General features: G+C 51.8%; 1 protein-coding gene across 2 annotated transcripts in view; it reads left to right on the plus strand.

The window, feature by feature from the left end:
• Window positions 1–13,630, plus strand: part of KSR1 (kinase suppressor of ras 1) — a 152,336-nt gene extending 138,706 nt beyond the window's left edge. For both annotated transcript variants that reach the window (XM_054573186.1, XM_054573188.1), the window contains 5 exons: window positions 597–730; window positions 1,390–1,521; window positions 2,745–2,880; window positions 7,706–7,839; window positions 12,472–13,630. In XM_054573186.1, coding sequence (XP_054429161.1) covers window positions 597–730; window positions 1,390–1,521; window positions 2,745–2,880; window positions 7,706–7,839; window positions 12,472–12,550 — 615 coding nt within the window. In that variant the 3' untranslated portion in view covers window positions 12,551–13,630. The remainder of the gene's footprint in view (window positions 1–596; window positions 731–1,389; window positions 1,522–2,744; window positions 2,881–7,705; window positions 7,840–12,471) is intronic.
• Window positions 13,631–19,070: the final 5,440 nt, after the last annotated feature.

Raw genomic sequence — 19,070 nt, forward strand, 5'->3', positions numbered from 1 at the left:
GTGTCCAAGGCCGCACAGCAAATTAGAATGTGAGCTGAGATGGAACCTGGACCCTGGATTTCCGCCCTCGGTCCAGGGCTCTGATGAGAGCACAGACATTGGGACCTCCCGAACTCGGGGACTCCCTCTGTGGGAGTTCCTCTTTGTTCCGCACCTGAGCCCTTGTCCAGCTGGAGGGGAGAGGCTGGCTGGGTAAAGCCTGAAGGACCCCACATCTCACGGGCCCTTCCTGACTTAATACAGATGGTCTGCTCACGCTTTACGTACTTCCTGACCGCCCCGCCTCCCGCGCATGCCCCTCTCCACATGTCACACATTATCTGAGTCTAAGTTGGAAGCTGGGCAGCACGAAGGCCTGAAAAGGGCAGGGACTGGCCTGAAACCAAATGTCAGCTGTGTGGCCTGGAGTAGGTGACCTCCTTTCTCTGAGCTCGGTTTCCTCATCCATAAAATGAGGACAATTACCCTGCGTAACACTGTGGAGATTAAACGAGGGGATTTGGGGAAGGCATCCAGCCCAGTGCATGGCCCAGGCGGAGGCTACGCCCTCATTACTCATCTTCCCTCCCCATGATGTGCGGCACGCTGTCTTCCAGGGCATGGGGTATCTGCACGCCAAGGGCATCGTGCACAAAGATCTCAAATCCAAGAATGTCTTCTATGACAATGGCAAGGTGGTCATCACGGACTTCGGGCTGTTCGGGATGTCGGGCGTGGTCCGAGAGGGACGGTGAGTAGGCCTTGGGCATCTGGGCAGGACAGGGCCGTGTGGGTGGTGCCGGCTGGGCCCGAGGGCAGCTGAGGTCCAGGCGCTCTCTATGTTGCTCAGGGGCAGCCCTAACCATAGGAAAGGTCATGTTTGCTTTGGTCCCGCCCTTGTGGTTCTGGTCCAGGATCAGACTCAGGTGACGCCTTGCTTCTCAGGCCAACCCCCATGGAGGCTGGGTCACCTCATGCACATTTACCGACTTGGGTGGAGGACCAGGGTTCAGGTTCCCAGTATGAGCAAGAACATCAGGTTTTATTTCCCCACATCTTCAGGGGTGGGAGCAGAGAGAAAGGATCCTCCTCAAGCATCTGGGGGACCCCCAGGAGGCAGAGTGGCATCTGTGAGAAGCACAGGCAGATCCGATTTCCTGCATAGAGAAGTGTTTCAGGCTCCCCAGCACCTTCAAGGGCAGCTCCCTGCCAGGCCCCTGTTGGCCTGCTTTCCTAGCAGTACCTGGTCGTCACGCTTCTGTAACAGTCCCCAAAAGTGCCAGTGTGATCCGGGCTGCCTCCGGGGGCTGCGTGTGGGTGGTACGCCGGCCCTGGGGCCCAAGCGCGCCAGGCTAGCCTCTTTGCTGCCACTGAAAGGCCTGTATCCTCGCCCTGCCCCTTGGCCTCTAGACGTGAGAACCAGCTGAAGCTGTCACACGACTGGCTGTGCTACTTGGCTCCTGAGATCGTGCGTGAGATGACCCCTGGGAAAGACGAGGACCAGCTGCCGTTCTCCAAAGCTGCAGACGTCTACGCATTTGGGTGAGGAAACCCTCTTCCTGGGGCTCGGAGGCTAAGTATGGCCAAAAGAGAGGTCCCTGCTGGCCCTTGGGGGCAGGGGAGGCAAGTTTGAGCCATGGCGCCGCTGCTTGTTGGGTGAGAGGCCACATTACTGACCCCCTTTCCCTGCCTATAGAATGGGGGAGTGGTGGCACCTCCCGATAGGGTTGCTTCATGGACACTAAGCTGGGCCATTTCTGGTCCCCTCCACTGCCCTGGGAGGACACTCACCAGAGCTAAGAACTGTCCCTCTGGGAGAAGTGGAACATCCTGCCAGCCAGCTTCTAGTGGTCCATGAAGCTGACCAAAAAAAAAAATAGAGAATACAGGGTAGGGCAAAAGTCGGTTTACAGTTGTGAGCGTGCGAAACACAGTTTATGCTTGTATTATTATTTATTAATTGTATTGTTTTCCATACAGACAACTGTAAACCTTCTTTTCCCCCATCCCCCACCCCGTATAATGTGAGCCAAATATATAATTTTCACTTAGACACGTTAAAAAAAGAAAAACACGTGAAATCAGTTTCAGAATTATATTTTATTTAACTCAACATATCCAAAATATTTCAACATGTAATCAAAATTAAAATTTAAGGGGATGTGTTGCCCTAGAAAGTGTTCCAACTCGGTGCTGTTTCACACCTAACCGCACACCTCGGTTCTGCTCTCCACAAGTCAGTTGCTCAGCAGCCCCTGCGTTGGACAGTGTGGGTCCAACAGAGAAAGTCCCCATCCAAATGAGTCGGGAGAAGCGAGGTGGCTCGGAAAGGCTGAGCGAGGCCTCGCCCTGTGATCCCTTGGGTGTCCTTCCCTCGGTGGCTGTCTCTTCCTCCCAGACCTACCCATTCCTGGAGCCCGGATGCAAGCCAGGCACTGAGCTTGGCATTTTTGTTGCTCCTCAGACAACCTTGGATGCAGGCACCAGGCCCACTGAGGTTAACAGTTAGAGCAAGACCTCTGTTCAGAGCCTGCGTTGCCTCCGACTTTTTAACACAACAGGAGTACAGGGCCACAGATCCTCTACTTCCTGGGAGGAGCCCCCGGGACCCCTCACGGCGCTCCCTGAAGCCCGGCGGGTGGAGAAGGCTGGGGAAGGATCCTGGCGGCTCTGGCTGGGCTCCTGGCATTGTGGCAGCAGGAGCCTCTGGGCATGAGCTGGCCTGAGCGGGCCAAGAGCTCATGCTGCATGGGTGGTCTCCACAGGACCGTTTGGTATGAGCTGCAAGCAAGAGACTGGCCCTTTAAGAACCAAGCTGCAGAGGCCTTGATCTGGCAAATTGGAAGCGGAGAGGGAATGAAGCGTGTCTTGGCCTCCGTCAGCCTGGGGAAAGAAGTCACCGTGAGTAGCTACCTGTTTGTTGTTGGAGAGGGAGAAGGGCTAGAGGGCAGGGCATGGGCACATGGCATGGCTACACTTCCTTTCCTCACCTGCGAAGGGGCCCTGGAGGCGCACGTGGGCCAGGCAGGCCTCCCTGCTGCCGGCAAACAGGACTGTGTCTTTATTACCCCACGGTTAACCTTTTTCTTCAACAACAAAACACAACAAAATTGTCTTTTAAAAAAAAAACTGGAAGGAAATAAAGATAATGATTTTAATTGAATTGGAAGTCGAAAAGATAGTAAAGCTCTGTATGTTACAAGGAAAGAAGATTTTTAAAAAATCACTGCACAAAATACAAATAATGAGGTTATGCTTCGGTATCCAATCTTCCTCCATAATGTTTTCCTCTGCTGTTCCAGAACTGATTGAAATTCCATAGTAAATTTGTTTTTAAAATGTCGAGTCGCAATCCAGTTACTGACCTCACATGGCTGCATACCTGTAATGGTTTCTCTGCGTTACAGGTTGTGAGTGTCTTTGCCCTGACACAGTGCTGACCCAGAGGTCACTTTGCCAGTGCAGCCAGGGATAACCACGGCTGAGACAGGACTGGAGCACAGAGGGGCCAGCCTGGACGCTATGAGTAACTGCAGTGGGTATCTGGGCGGCATAACAATGGCAGAGCCTGGAGGGAAACACCTGGGTTTTGTTCAGGTTGAGAGCTTCATGGTGAAGTCCTGAACGTGGGCAGGGTCACCACCCGCAAACTCTGGGACGGGCAGAGCAATTGATTCATTTTCCTCCCAGACCTTAATAGATCTTAACATCTTCCTTCTTTCGCTGGTAGCTAGCAGCTATGGCTCATTTATGACATTGTATTTGGTGTATTTTATTCAGCAGTAGTACATGTCATCTGGTTGAAGTACAAAATACTTGTACAGGTATGCTCCTCCTAGAATCCACCAAGTGCTGGTCTAGGCACCAGCGCCACGCTCGTCTGTGGCCAACCAGCACCACTTCAAATGGGGCCTGGGGCAAGGGGGCAGGCGATGAACGCCCCTTCAGTGCTCTTGGGTTCATACTTCTTGGCTTCGTGGCCAGAGCCACAGTCACCACGGCATGACCTTGGGCACCTTAGGATGGCAGTGATGGGCTCAAAGTGTGGGGTTTGGGCTCCTGCCACTTAGGCAGCTCAGAGAGCAGCTGAGGTAGCTACTTCCTTCCAGTCATTTTTAAAAGATTTTTAAGAATATATATCTTTAACAAAATCAAAATCATAACATATAGCTAACTTTTAAGAGTGCCTTTTTTTTCCAAGTGGCATTTTATTATACTCATCTCAAATCACTGGCAAGTCATTGTCCTAAAGCCAGTCCACCCTCTGTTTTATGGCTATACCATAATATAACAACTTCCCTGCAGTTGGACATATAGGTTATTTCCAATTTTTACCTTTTGCAATAAAGTTATGAAGGACATCTTTTTATAAACCAGAGTATGTGCCTACATTTATTTCATCAGGAAAAAAAAAAAAGATGGTGTGGCTCAGCAGATTGAGCACTGGCCTACGAACCAAAAGGTCACTGGTTCGATTCCCAGTCAGGGCACATGCCTGGGTTGCAACCAGGTCCCTGGTAGGGGGTGCTCAAGAGGCAACCACACATTGATGTTTTTCTCCCTCTCTCCCTCCCTTCTTCTAAAAATGAAATCTTGTTAAAAAAAGAAGAATTCCCCCCCCCTTTTTTAAAGTATTCTTAGCAAGTTCCCCTCCTGGCAACAACCTCAGTTATCTCTCTGAACACTTCGTGTTGGAGCAGAGAACATTGAATGCTGTCTTCAAGTAATGAGGGGACCTGGAGGTGGCTGCTTAAAGCAGAGCAGAGAGTCATCAGAGGGCTGCAAGGGAGTCGTCAGGGCTCAGTGCTGGCCACAAGTTCGAATCCTCTAGGAGCTTTTTACAGATAGCCAGGGCCTTCGCCACAAATAACTAATTTTATTGGCCTTGGTCATAGTTTTTCGTTTGGTTTGTTTTTCATTTTTAAATAAAGCTCCTTAAGTAACACTTCCACTCTTCTAACCTAATTGAAAGGATTTCTTATAATGTGGGGTTATAGGTCCTTTGAAGCCTTTTAATAATAAAGTAGGGGCAGGGGTAGGGAAGTGGGGATGGAGAAAATGTCCCAGCGGCCAGCGTATGGCTCACGCGAGTCATCTTTTCTGTCCGGTCCTTTCTCTTTTTAATGCCTTGCTTTTGGAGTGTGAAGTGGGTGTTGGTCAGTGACAATAAATTATTTTGAATCATAATGAAAAGCAGGGAGTGCCCTCTAAGGGCACTTTCTCTGTCTCTCCAGCCACATTGCTCTAAGTTCACCACTAGAAATTGCTTTGTGTACAGAGGCAGCCACAGTGGATTTGTGTGGACAGGAAGACATCAGAAGGCCAAGGAGGGTCTTTCATGAAAACCATCAGCCCCTTACCCAGGTCACTCTCCGAAAGACCACCTCTTACTCCATCTGCTCTTCATTTCCTCTCCCTCTGCCCCTTCCTGTGCTCAACTTCCATCAGCTTGCCCTTTTTGTTTTGATTGTATAGATTCATTTTGTGTTGCCATGATTAAATCTTCCATACTGTGTCTACAGAGGGAGGCTAACAACGAGAAGACAAAGTGTGTGTGCTATTCTAATGGATTGTAATTGCCGTGAGCTGCTGATTGGGTAGTTCACTGGGATTACATTTTATTTTTTTGTGGGGGTCCATCCCTTCCATTCCCTCAGTCACTCAAAGGCTCTCCCCAGTTTTGTTGGCTTCACATTTGGACCATGGTTTTCTTGGGTAGTTTTAGGTTTTTCCTGTAGTTTCTTTATTTTCCCTTGTAGAGAAAAGAAATATACCTTTACCATCTTCCTGAGGTCTTGCAGCTCCTTCTGCTTTCTGCCTGTTGAATGGAACTTGTTCTCTTATAACTTGAATGGATGGAATTTTAGGCCTGCTGCAGAGCTGTCATGCCGGGTTTGTTTTTTTTTTCCATTCATTCCTGGGTGAGCTGCACAAATTCTTGTATTTTGTGCCCCTCCATTTCTCTATTTGAACTCTATCAAAATGACAGTGAAACCTAAAGAAACCACTCCCAGTCAATGCACAGGAGACAGTCTTGGCATCCCTGCATTCCTCAAAAGGTCCTTATTTTGTCCTCACACCAGAAATAGAATTCTAAGTTCACAATTTTCTTAGAACATAAAGATTTTTCTCTGCCATGTACTAAGTGTCCAGAGCTTTTTTTATTTTTATTTTTTATTTTTTTTAGATATCTGGTATCTAATTCTAAACCTTTTGTAGATGCCCTCTTTTATTCTCTCTGGAAGCACCTAGGATCTTCTCTTTATCCTTGTTAGTGAAATTTAATAAAAATATGCTTGAGAATAGGTTTATTACAGTTGACCTTGAACAACTCAGAGGTCAGAGGCTCCAGCCTCCTGCACAGTCAAAAATCATTTCATAACTACGATCAGCCCTCTGCATACACAGATTCCCAACCATGTAGTTGGCCCTTGAACAATGCATGCTTGAACTGTGTGGGTCAATTGAAATGTGGTCAGCTGAAAAATCGAACCCATGTACTTGTTCAAACCTGCTTCGTTCAAGGGTCAACTGCAGTTTTTTAGCTTTTTCACTGAGTTCCCATAATTGGGCCTTGGTAGTGGGAGGTACTTGTTCCTCTCGAGTTCCTGAGACATTGACTTTTTTTATGGCTTTTATAGTTTCCTGCCCTATGGTTTCTTTGTTTTCTCTGTGGGAAATGCCATTAGACAGAATCTGCTCCTTCTTAGTGAGTTTCCATGTCTTTTATCTTCTTTCATATTTCCCATTCCTACCAAAAATTGGGTCCACTACCTGGGGCATTTCCTTGATTTTACTTTCCAGTACTTACACCTGATGTTCTGTTTCGGAAGTCACGTTATTAATTGTAAGCACTTTTTCACTTTGTTGATTTCTTTTTTTACTTCACCCTTGTCTGGTTTTAAGGATGGAATAGTTTCTTCATGCGCACGCACACACCACTTTCCTCCAGTCGGGGTTTCGGTCCATTTACCTGTAGTCTCCTGTTTTCCTGTGATAGTGGGCAACCCCGTGGGGTCCAGTCATATTTAAGGCCAGAAGCCCGAGTCTAAGTGGACGTGCCCTTCCTGCTCTATCAGGTGGGCGCCTCTGCCTGGCTGTGTGCGCAGCCCTGTTTGCTCACAGGTAGTTCTCCTGACTCAAAGGCCGAAGGGCTGTGCTGTGTCCATGCGTGGATCCCGAGAGTAGGCAGCAAGTTGCCAAACTGAGGCGGGCCCTCCTCTAGGGATGCTCAGGACGGCTGTGGTGCCCCCTCTAACTGCTGCCCTATATTTAGTCCTGTCGCCCGCAGCCTCCACCCCTGTGTGGCTGAGGCTCCCACCTGCCGCAGCCCCCGCCCACCGCGCACATTCAGAGCGTGCTGGGTTTCACCTGCCCACACGCTGCCTTCCACGCCCCATTGCAAAAATTGGTGGCTTCGTTTCTGATGTCTTTGCTATTACCTGTTATTCAACATTGGTACTGTTATTCCAGGGAAGTCTAAGAAGGAAGAAGGGGGGATAGGCTCATGTGCTTCATTTTGAACCGGAAGCGCAAGAGCTCTTCAGAAATTCAATCATTTCTCAGCCCTATCCCAGCAATGGCCAGTCAGCTCCATGTCAGCAGGATGTTCAGAGGACCACCCGCTGAGGGTACTTACCACGAAAGGGCCCCTGTGCAGAGGCCCCAGCTGCGCCTCCCTCCCTCTCAGCCAGCTCCACACCTGCTAATGCCGCTCTGCTTGCAGGAGATCCTGTCTGCCTGCTGGGCTTTTGACCTGCAGGAGAGGCCCAGCTTCACGTTGCTGATGGACATGCTGGAGAAACTGCCCAAGCTGAACCGGCGGCTCTCCCACCCCGGGCACTTCTGGAAGTCTGCTGAGTAAGTACCCCTTCAATGACCAAACCTGCTGGCCAGGCCTTGGTGGCCTCACCCAGGGCCTTAGAGGGCGCCGGTGTGCCCAAGACTGGGGGATATGCTCAAAGCAGATTAGCCAGGGGTCGCTCATCCCTCCCCAGTGATGCCAGGATCTCATTCACCACATTCATTTCGGAGACTCCTTTGGACAGGCGGACGCCTCTAGTTCTTCTCTGTGAGAACTCGCCTGTCACGGTTCTCAGAGCAGTGCTGACGCCAGGCCAGGCCAGGCCCCAGTGAGAGGACCCTGCCTAGGGCAGGGCTGGACGGGGCCAGTTAGAAGTCAGAGCAACCTGGGTACCAAAGTCAGCAGAGTAGCTGTGGCTTAAAATATTGCAGACCCAAGACAGAGCTTTCTAGTCCCCAAATCAGCCACCTGGTATGGGGACCCCGTGGCCTGGGTGTATGTGGTAGCCTGGTGCTAGCAGCCCGTCCCTGCTTGTGTGTAATGGCACAACCCTCTGCCCCCTGGGCTGCAGGGGTGGCCTCCACTGGGCCGTGCAGACCTCTGTCGTCTCTTCTAAGTTCTCCGTCATTCCCTTTCTCCTTTGTCCCTCGGGCCCACACTGTACGGACACATGGAACAGACCTCTGCCCTGCCGCGAATGTTGTGGGAGCACCTCGGGAAGGCCTTCCTTGTGGCAGGCCTCGGTTTCCAGAGCTTCAAAGAGTGTGGGATGGGCAGGATTGGGAGGTACCCAAATTTGTAAAAGGCCACATGGGACCTATTTTAGGCTGAGAGGGAAAATCGAGTCAGAGCGGCTGTCGCTGGAGGGTGTGGAGCTGTGACAGCAGCACGGTGCCTGTCCCCACGACCCGGCTCTGCCGTCTGCTGTGGGAGCAGGCTGGCCGCGCCCCAGGCAGGCTGGGCTTACAGGCACGGAAACATGGCCTCCGTGGAATGCTGACATGTCATAAAATCTACCTTTGATCCCCCCACCGCCAGTCATTTACAAACGTAGAAACCATTCTTAGCTTGTGGATGGTACAGAAACATGTGCAAGCCATAGGTGGCTGGACCCCTGAGCAAGATACACTGTTGTAAACGTTTTAAAAGGCAAAGAGCACTTTGTAGGGAAAACTCCTACAGCCCCAGCACGTAGACAGATAAAGAGCCTGTCTGCCCCACACCCACACACTCGTCCCCGTGGCCCCAGGCGCCATGTACGCGTGTGCGCACCTGCAGTGCCGTCGCCGAGCCCCTGGAGCTGCGCCCGCATCTCACACCTGCTGCCCAGACATGTGGTTCCAGCCGCACTCCTCTCACTGCAGAAAGGGCCAGTTACTAAATCCATGAGGCCTGTGGGTTTCCGACCCTTGCCCTTACTTGGTTTTCTCTTTTTTCTTTAACAACTCCTTAAAATAATCGAAACCTTTTTAGGGTCAGATATGGCTTACACATAGTTTGCTAGCTCCTGTCCTGAAAACAAAGCAACCCAGCTTTAAGTTACAGGTGCGGTGAGGCCCAGAACGGGCTGCAAGACGAGGCTATACAAGTAGGAGAACCTGAAGAAATGTAGCAAACTTTGTGAGGCCAGTTGCAAGGATGGTCTGGAGAAAGACCATTTGTGGCTAGAGAGTGCTGTGTTTCATGATGCAAAATCAGCTTCACTCTTCTGTTCTTAAGGTGGGTCAGGGTCCAATACAAATAGGGGGTAAGAGAATGTTGCCATGAAAAGTGTGGGTTTTATCCAGCCATTGCTGAGTACCTGCTATACACCCAGGAAAATAGAAGGCCAAGGCCAGACGTCGGCCAGCAAGGAGTTTACAGTCTAACTGGGGATACAGACAAACAGATGTCCACTACAAGTCTACGCAGCAGGACTCTGCCTCGACTCCTCTGTATTCCCAGCTCCTAGCGTAGTTCCAGGAATATAGTAGTTTCTCAGTAAACATTTGATGGGCGAGTGAATGAATGAGGGAATGAGTACAACATGCTGAGGGCTGTGACGAAGTGCGGACGGGGCCTCTCTGCCCACCCAGGGAGCTTGAGGAAGAGTCTCCAGAAGGGGTCGCTGGTGCTGGGTTTTGAGTAGGAGCTGTCCCGGCAGAGACCAGGACCCAAAGGTTCTCCTGGACTTGCAGGAAGTTCAAGGACCTGGCTTGTCAGATCTCAGGCAACTCATTGAACAGTCTGAGCTCTGGTTTTCTCATCTGCAAAAGAGAAAGCTGTGCCAGGTGACTGCTGGCATTCTGGAGATGGTCCCAGGTTCCCTAAAGACCACAGAGCCCCACCTTTTCATTTCACGGATGGAAACTGAGTCACAGGTGAGGGCTGTTCCTGGCCCAGTAGGATCAGTTTTAGCCTCTTAAAGAAAAGAATATGGCATACTTGAATGAGTCTGTGTCAGAGCTTCCTGTTCATGATTTTGACTTCTATACATTCAGCCTCTAATTCTCATTTTCTTCTTTCCCATCCGTCTTGCTGCTGCTTTATTTTCGGGGGGTGGCTGATGCGATGGCCTGTCCTGTCATCTCTCCCTCTCCCTTCCATCCTGGTTCCTGTGGCTCCTCCTCCGCCTGCCCACTCTGGGGGCCCGACTCCATCATCTGCTGGACTTGGCTTTTCCCACACCTGGCAAAATGATCGCGGGGCCGCTCCCAGTCGCTGGCGGAGCCGATACTACGGGAAAGGACGATACGGCCACCCTGACTTTAAGAACTCCTGCCCGGTTCTGGAGGAATAGTGTGTCTTGTTATTTCTCTCCTTCTCTGCCTGTTTGCAGTTATCCCTGGCACACCCCGCTTCCTGTTCTGCCTGCATCCAGCTGCCTCATCTTTGTGTGACTTTTCCCCATAAACCAATGGCCACCAGCAAGGGCTCTGCAGGCTCGTATTCTCTCTTCGGGCTGAGAGAAGACCCAGAGCGTGTGTCAGCCTCTGTCCGTGCCCCAGGGCAGAGGGTGGCTTGTGCCTGGGTGGGAGAGCTGGGATCATTGTCTGAGTCCCCAGGGTGCCCTCTGGCCAGAGCTTAAAGAAGGGAGCGCAATGAGCAAAAATAGCAAGCTCCAGGAAGTCTGCTTGAAAGTCAAGGACTGAGGGGTAGGGAGTGCACTGGCCAATTTCTGTATAAGGTCCTGTGACTGGGCCCCGGGAAACTCGAGGAAGGTTCCTTGTGCCAGGCTCCCTGCCACGCACGCTCTGCTGCCCGGCCTGGAATGGAGCAGGGACGTCCCTTTCTCTGTCTGCAGGGAAGAAGGTCCCCTGCCTTCTGACCTAACCAGGCCTTGGCCGCTCCCCATCCCCACTCGCCCGCCCCCAAGGGCTCAGTTCTTACGTTGCTCTCCCCTTCTCTTTCTCCCATAGGTTGTAGGCCTGGCTGCCTCGCGTGTGCCTGGGGCTTTCTTCCTCCTAATCGGCACTCGGCACGTGGCTTCTGCTCAAACACAAACTGAGAGGCGGGCACTAACCCCGGGGACGCCATCTCTGCTGCTCCAACCTTCTCTCCTGAGACTTCTTTTGCTTTGTTTGTTTTTAAAACCGGCCCCCTCCCTCTCCACGGCCTGTGTGTGCCTGCATAACCGACCTCCATGGAAGATCCCCTAACAAATGCCCCCGGAACCGCCTCCTTGAACCTGACTTCATCCTGTATAGCTGTTCCTCTGCGGGGTGGTACCATTTTTTGTCTGGGTGCTCCTGTCTCCCTACTAACAGCTCAGTGAGATCTGTTCCCTCCTCCCACCCTGCCAGCCGGCATGTTGGCCTCCCAGTGGTTGGGTTCAAAAGACAGGGGGAAGGGTTTTGCTTGGCTGTTAACCCATAGGGATCTTGTCCAACAAGGAGTGGGATGATTTCAGAGCTGCACAGGGCCAGTCACCTCTGCAGGGCTGGCAGTTTGGACGCCACAAGTTCTGTTCCCATAAAAGACACCAGCGTGGAAGGACTGTGCTCAGCAGCACACTCGGGAATGTGGTCCTAAAGCAGGGCGGGGTTGTCTTCATACAATTTTACAAATAAAGCAAAGCTCCTGCCCCTTCTTACCTTCCGCGCTACCCCCTTTCCTTCTGCCCAGTGCAGACGGAAAGCACCAGGCCCCGAGTCAGCGTTCATCAGGGGTGCAGCTGACGGGCGCACAGTCACTGCAGTGGTCACCAAGGGTGCGTTCCTGGGGCCCCCAGACCTGAATCCGGGCTTCTGCAAGCAGGCCCTGGCAACCCACATTTCAGCCTGCTTCCCAGGTGGCCCTGATGCACTCCAGTGCTGGAGGAGGACCTTTTCTAAATGGGACACGTGATGTCTCCGTCAGTACTGGGGGTCAGGTTTCTCTTCTCTCCCAATTCCTCTTGGAGATAGAGCTTTCCTGGGCTGCAAATGAGACTGCAGCTCCGAAGGGCCCGCAGCAGTTCCTGGGCATGCTGGGTGCCGGGGATTCTGAGATAAACAAGCCACTGCCCTCCAGGAGGAGGGGGTGGCCGAGGCTCAGCTCCTCTGGCCAGGTATGATGAAGAGCAGCTCGGCTGTGGAATCATTCTCACTTCCTGGTGGGCTGGGTCCTCTGCTGAGCTTCTGGAACTGGCCCGCTCCTTAGCTAATGTTACCCCAACGTTGATCAAGACCAGAGGGGGCTATAACCCTTGTCTTTGTTCCTCTTTGCAGCATTAACAGCAGCAAAGTGGTACCCCGGTTTGAAAGGTTTGGCCTGGGCGTCCTGGAGTCCAGTAATCCAAAGATGTAGCCAGCTGTGCAGTTTTTCCACCGTTTCTTTTTCCTTAAATGTGTTTCTAAAACATCCAAACAACCACCACAACAAAAGGCAGCACTCTGCGACACGGCAGCCACTCTCCGAAGCACTGTGAGACAGGAGCGTGAGTCCTCAACTCAGACGGTTCATTCGCAAAAAACACTTTGGTCCTGGAGATGGAGCCGTACCTGCTGTTTCTTAAAATGACATCAACAACCAAACCTGTCCCGACAGGCAGCAAATGTTTACATGTATGTTTGTGCGGAGTGAACTCAATGTTTTACAATAGGTAATAATAAAAACAGGCCTTGCAGAGGTGCCCTGGCACCGTCGGACGGGGCAGCGGAGGTGGCCGTCCCCTCTGGAAAGCCCTGTAGGCAGTGAGCCCACGCTGGGCCAGAAGGAAGAAGTGTGTCATGATTGTGGGTGTCCTTGGGGTAGGACAGGGGGGCCTCAAGCTTTGGCCCTAAACCGTGTCAGAGACTCTCCCTCTGTAGGGGTCGCCCTTGTCTGAAAAAACGGACACTGTCCCTTCCTCCTCTTGCCCAGGAGGCCCTGGTGAGGAGCTGAGCTGCATTATGAGAGTCGCCAGTTCCCAGAGAGCTGAGGTTCATCTCAGACCCCTGCAATCCAGCCCATAGGAGCTGGAAACAGAGACAGGTGACGTCCAAGTAACACCTACACTCACCCAGTGGTTCTTAACCGGGGTTTCCGCTCTCTGTAGAGATGTCTCCTCCATGAAGCCCGCAGGGAGGCATGAGGAAATGCCTCTGCTTTTCAGACACATCCCAGTCCCCTGACCGACACATGACCCCACAGCTAAGACCGTGTGTTCCGTGGAGGCTCCCTGAGAGCAAGACAGGTGCAGGGGAAGAAACAGCAGCAGTGGGTCCCTGAAGCCACCCTCCCAGCCACAGGGTGACCTGGCTGGCCCCTTAAAAATCCAAGGGTCCAGACTTGCCCATCTTTTCCCCCTCAGCATACTCCTGGCACCCCTCTGTCCATGTCCAGAGCCAAGATGGAAGGCATGTGTCCCCCCTTTCATTTAGAGCCACCTAGCAACTGCCCCCCCGCCCCGCCAAGTCTTCAGAGCCTTCCCCAGTCCTCTGCCTGAACCAGGAGAAAGGGCTCAATTTGGGAAAGTTCATGATGTGAGAGCATCCTGCCTGTCTTCATTGGAAACAGCTGCCTAAAAAGAAAAGCTCCAGGTGGCAAAGAAGCCCTTCAGTGGACATCATGTCACCTTAGGCTCCAAAACCAGAAAAAAACAAGGGTGACAAGAGTGGCCAGGTGGTTGGATTCAGACCCGGAACAGTTGTCTGCTCTGAGCCCAGATGGGGAGGCACTTGGTCCCTTTCACTTAGATGCTCCTGGCAAAGCTCCTGATCTCCAGGGCCCTCTCTGGAGTCTGGTCAAAACATCATGAAGAAGGGTGCTGCCCAGAATCTGTGGGCTGTGTTTCCCTCCCTAGGCCACCGCCCCTTGGCTGTGATGGCACAGCTGCGAGGCAGCACCAGGCACCCAGGCTCCCGCTGCCCATCAGCGCTCCAGACATGAGCGCCTTGCCCCATCTTGCTGTGCGGGGAGTTACGTGAGAGCTGGAAACCAGTGGGGTTCGGCTCCATGTGGGTCTGTTCTCTGTGGGACTGTCTGTTTCTCCCTGACATGGCTTTTGCCTTCCCCATCAGCCCTCTGCACGATCACCCCCACCCAAAGCCGCCCCTTGTGTGACTGCTGCCTGCCGACCTTGCCCTTGGAACCCCTGGCCATGCTGGAGAGCCCAGGGCTTGGACAGCAGTTAAGCAAGTCAGGCTCAACGCCTCCCCAGCCCCAACTCGGCCCACAGGAAGTCAGTCTGGGTTTTGTTTATTCTCATGTGTCACACTTGTGAGTCAGTTCAGGAAGCTTTTATCGAGCACCTGCTGGGTCTTGTGCACGTGCTGGGGGCCTGGTGATAGGAGCAGTTGCAGTCCCCGCCCTTACGGAACTGACGATCTGCCAGGAACCCCAAGAGCATAGCTTAGGGCCTGGGGGTCACCCCCTTCTCCAAGGACCCGGGCAGCCTCTTAGCCTGAGCCTCTCCCCATCATTTAAGAAAAGCACCTGAGGAAACCGCCATGTGGTCCCCTTCTCCCTCTCTCCAGTTTAGAGACTGAATGAGGTTAGGAAGACACGCTTGCCCTTCTGTGAGCTCCTCCCACCCCTACACTCCCCTCCTGCCTTGGAAACACATGAAGGACGGCAGATACTGTGAATTCAGCCCTCATGGCCAACTGTGAAGGAAAAGCTGGGAGGATCTCCGTGGTGAGAGCCCTGGGGTTTGCAGAGGTCCCCGCTGCGGTCTGGGAGTGCAGCCTACACTTTGCCCTTCAGGGCCCAATTCCCTGCCTCACCTCCAAAACCCTAGGGCCTGTCCCTGCTGCCTTTGGCCACCAGAGTCGCAGCCATTGGGTCTCCATCCAGCTAGAGGTCTTGGATCCAGCGAGGTCCCTGTTGTGAATGGTGTGTAGCAGCGTTGACCTCTCCGTGTCGCCAAATCAAAGGTGTGAGCAGGGCCCTGGAGTCTCTCTGCCCCCTCCTGGCATTTCTCGTGATCCCAGAATGGGGGTGGGGCGCCCTGTGAGCCTCTGTTGTGTATTGATTTGGGGGCCAGGTGGAGACGTAAATGCGAAGCCAAATAGGGAGCTTGTGGGATTCTGCACCATTAGCCAGGGCTTCATCAGCCTGTACAAACCCAGCGTCCCCTGTGGCCACAAGGCACACACTTGCATTTTTGAATGTGATGTAAAATTTGTACAGTAAAAGTTTTTATATTTTCTATCAACCGCATTTGTCTTCCAGAAATGCTATTAATTTAAATTAAAATGATTAGTATTAACGGACTTGCTGTATCACTTTTGCCACTAGCAAGAACATACTCTGCCGGGCCAAGCCTGGGGATCTGGAGTTTGAATAAAAATATACCAAGGAGTCTGGGGCTTGTGTCTGCTTGGGTCAGTCGGGTGAGTTGGGGGACTGCTCAGGTGGACGACGTGGGAGAACACGAATGGAGGGAGCGCCCTCCAGAGAAAGAAGTTACGTGCGGACCTCGAAGGCAGGTAGTTCTAGACAGATGGAGGAATGGAAAGGGAACAGCATCAAAGGTCCAGGGTGCACAGAGGAAGGTCATCCAGCTACCCTTGTAGCGGCTGGTGGTCTGTCTCCTCGGCTGGAGGTGCTCTTGCCTTGTGGAAGCCTTGGTTGTGGGGGGAGTGGTCACTTATCTACATCTAATTTCTAGGAGCCTCTCCTTGCCAGTAACAGAGAGATGGGCTTTGGAGGTTGGGGAAGGCAACACAGAAGAGATAGAGAATGAGTATTTATGGGGCCCCCTCTGAGCCAGGGAGGTGCTTTCCCTGTATCATCTAACCTTCATCCAATTCCTCACATCACAAGTGAATGTTGTTGTGGCGTTCCGACTGAGGAAACAGGCATGGAGAGGTGAAGGTCACCTAAGGTGACACAGCTGATGGGCGGCCAGTCCAGGACTCAGACTTCAGAATCCCACTCATCACAAGTCAGGGGACTTAGCAGACATTGAGCATCTACTTATGTTCAAAAGTGGTGCTAAGTGCTAGGACACAAATAAAAGGGCAGAGTGCCCTTGCCATCAGCCATGGGCCAGTGAGGAGCCCAAGAAGGGGCCCTCAGTCTGCATGGCAGGCTTCGTGGAGAAGGTGGCCTTGGAGCTGACTTGAAAGGTAAGTAGTATGTCTGGTGCATATAAGCAAAAGGAGAGCATTCTACCCTGCAGGAATGGCATATGCCACGCCTCAGAGGCTGAGAATACGTGGTATGCTTGGAAATCATGAGTATTTCAGCTGTTGTAAAATGGAACCTGGGTGTAGAATGAATCTGGAGAGAATCCTGAAGGTGCCAAGCCACTGAGTTTAAGCTTTAACAAGACAGCCCTGAGAAACCATTGAAAATTCTTGAGCAGGGGAGGATCATAATCAGATTTAAGTTTTAGCTATATAGGATGGATTGGGGTAGAACTAAACTAGAGGCAGGAGAGATAATGAACAGATCTTTGATTAGATATGAGGAAGAGGTGAGAATCCAGGATAATTTCCCAAATATCTGCCTTCGTGGCTGATGGGCTCCTTCATAGCGGTGACCCTATGGACGGGGGACAGGGGAGGGGTCATGCTCAGGAGGCATCCAGATGAGACCTGGTAGAGGGACGCCACCAGGAGGTGGAGCCCAGGAGCCAAGGCCGGGATGTGCTAAGACCCTGCCTTGAGCCAGCACGACCTCCCACGCCTCCTAGCACCTGTCTCCTTGTTTATAAAGAAAGTGGGCTCCTGCTGCCTAGACTAGTTGCTGTGAAGATGGAATAAATGAGGGGTGTGAAGCGCTCAGTGTGTGGTGAGTGCTCAAATCCTGATGGCTGCCCCCAGCCAGGTTCTGCACCCCCCACTTCCCGGAACACCAGGCCTCTTCCCTGGAAGGGGAGCTGCGCCGTAACCCTGATGACGCCCTTCTCTCCAGTGACCCCAGTGTCTCCAGCAGCGAATTGCCTTCAATGTTTGTATCACGCGCTGGCCCAAGATGCTCTCAAGATCCCAATGTGGGTACAGGTTTCCACCTCCCACCCCCATCCCATCTTTACATTAAAAAAAAAAAAGAAAAGAAAAAAGAAAAAGAAAGTGGTTGCCCTGGCCGGGTAACTCAATTTGTTGAGGCACCATCCTGATATATCAAAGTTGTGAGTTTGATCCCCAGTCAGGGCACATATAAGAAACAAGCAATGAATGCATTAGTAAGTGGAACAACAAATTGATGTCTCTCAAGTCAATAAATTAAAAAGAAATTGTCAGTCATTTCAGTAAGTTTCTAGGCTGGGCAGCAGAGCAGCACTGGAGAATATCCACAGGTAGATTCATCCATCTCACCATCACTGAGGAGGACTGAGTGTCTACTATCTTTTCCCTTGAGCACACAGCTGGGCCAGTACACCAGGGGTGAGAGGGGATCGGGAAGGCGAGTAGAGGGCCTGCGTTCTTAACCTTACCTGATCCCTCCTTCGCGGGGTGGATTGGGTGAGCCTTCCATGGTAATGTGGAAGGAAGGCCTGAGTCATGGAGCAAGGGGCCAGGGATTTGCCATATTTCTCAAACACCACAGCCATCCCTGTCTGCAACTGGGTCCATTATGATGGCTGCAGGGAAAGGACTGAGGAGCAGCTGCTCCATGTGGAAAGAACAGTAGGATTTAAATGGGTGAAAACCACTGAGAGAGATGGCTGCCGAAAATAATAAAATCATCTTAGAGTGCATTACCAGAAGTAGAGTGTCTAGAAACAAGGGAGGTGAAAGCCCCACACTGTTGTGTGTTGGTAAGATTCCTTGGGTACAGGGTCTAGTTCTGGGCACACCAGGAGGCCCGAGCAAAGCTACAGAATGTCACTGAGTGCCTACTACGTGGCAGTGCCATGCAAGGTGCTTTACATATATTCTCTCATTTCATATCAGGTAAATTATGTGAGACAAGTATTCCCCCCATTTAGAGAAGGAGAAACTTAGGGTCATGAGGTGAAGTAATCTGTCAGGGTCGTCCATCTGGCAGGGGAAGGATCAGCTTGGACTTGAAGCCACATCTGGCTGACTCAGTGAGTGCTTTTGCTTCAACATCTGGGCTCCTTTAGACAATGGGCCACTCCATGGAAAATACCAGTTCATTCCGCATTACACTCTTCCCAGGAGATCCCTGGATACAAAAGAGAACGGACTCCTTGTTCCCTCCTGTTCAGCAGAGCAGCCTCTACCTCCCACCTTCTAGAATGGCCCCCGGATGAGATGCTGTTGACAGGACCCAAAGCTTGAGCCTAACACTCTGGGCTCCCCGCTCCCCAGGCATGGAAAGTTTTGTTCAAAAATGAAGCCGGGAGTCTGATTCTGGCAGAGCCCTCTCAGCCCTGGGCGGGCACAGAACACAGAGCCACATTCCCTGCGACAAATGTTGCAGCCCATGAAAGGAAGCTCTGTCCCATGAAAAGACATCTGAGAATTGAGGCAGGGTTGTGCAGTGGTTCGCGGCACAGGCTGCTCTATTGCTCCAAGAAATAGAATGTGGTGGAAATGGCACTGCCTGGCTTCTGGGGTTAGGTTATATTTATAGAGTGGCTCCCATTCTCGGCAGAGATGAGCTCTCCCCCCCCTTAGTTCTGCCCAAGTTCAGATTTATGAGCCAGATATATGTCTTTTGAAGCTACTAAGTTTTCATGTAATTTTATGCATCAATAGATAACCAGAACATGGATTCACCTCTCCTGCTAGTCTCTGTTCAACCATTTTCCTTAACTAGATGCTGAAACCATTTAAAGGCAGTTTATTTAATATGTCACCCTGATCTCCATGTCACTTGAATGTTCCATTGTGTCCAAGACTTCTCGTCTCCTTATTTAAAGCCCAGAAGAAGGGAGAGAGGAGTCTCTCTCCGCCATCAGGGTTTGTGCAGTTGATTCTTCTTTGCC

Source organism: Pteronotus mesoamericanus, unplaced genomic scaffold (genome assembly GCF_021234165.1).
Source record: "Pteronotus mesoamericanus isolate MK-2021 breed Mesoamerican mustached bat unplaced genomic scaffold, CSHL_Meso_final contig_246, whole genome shotgun sequence".
Classification (NCBI taxonomy): Eukaryota; Metazoa; Chordata; class Mammalia; order Chiroptera; family Mormoopidae; genus Pteronotus; species Pteronotus mesoamericanus.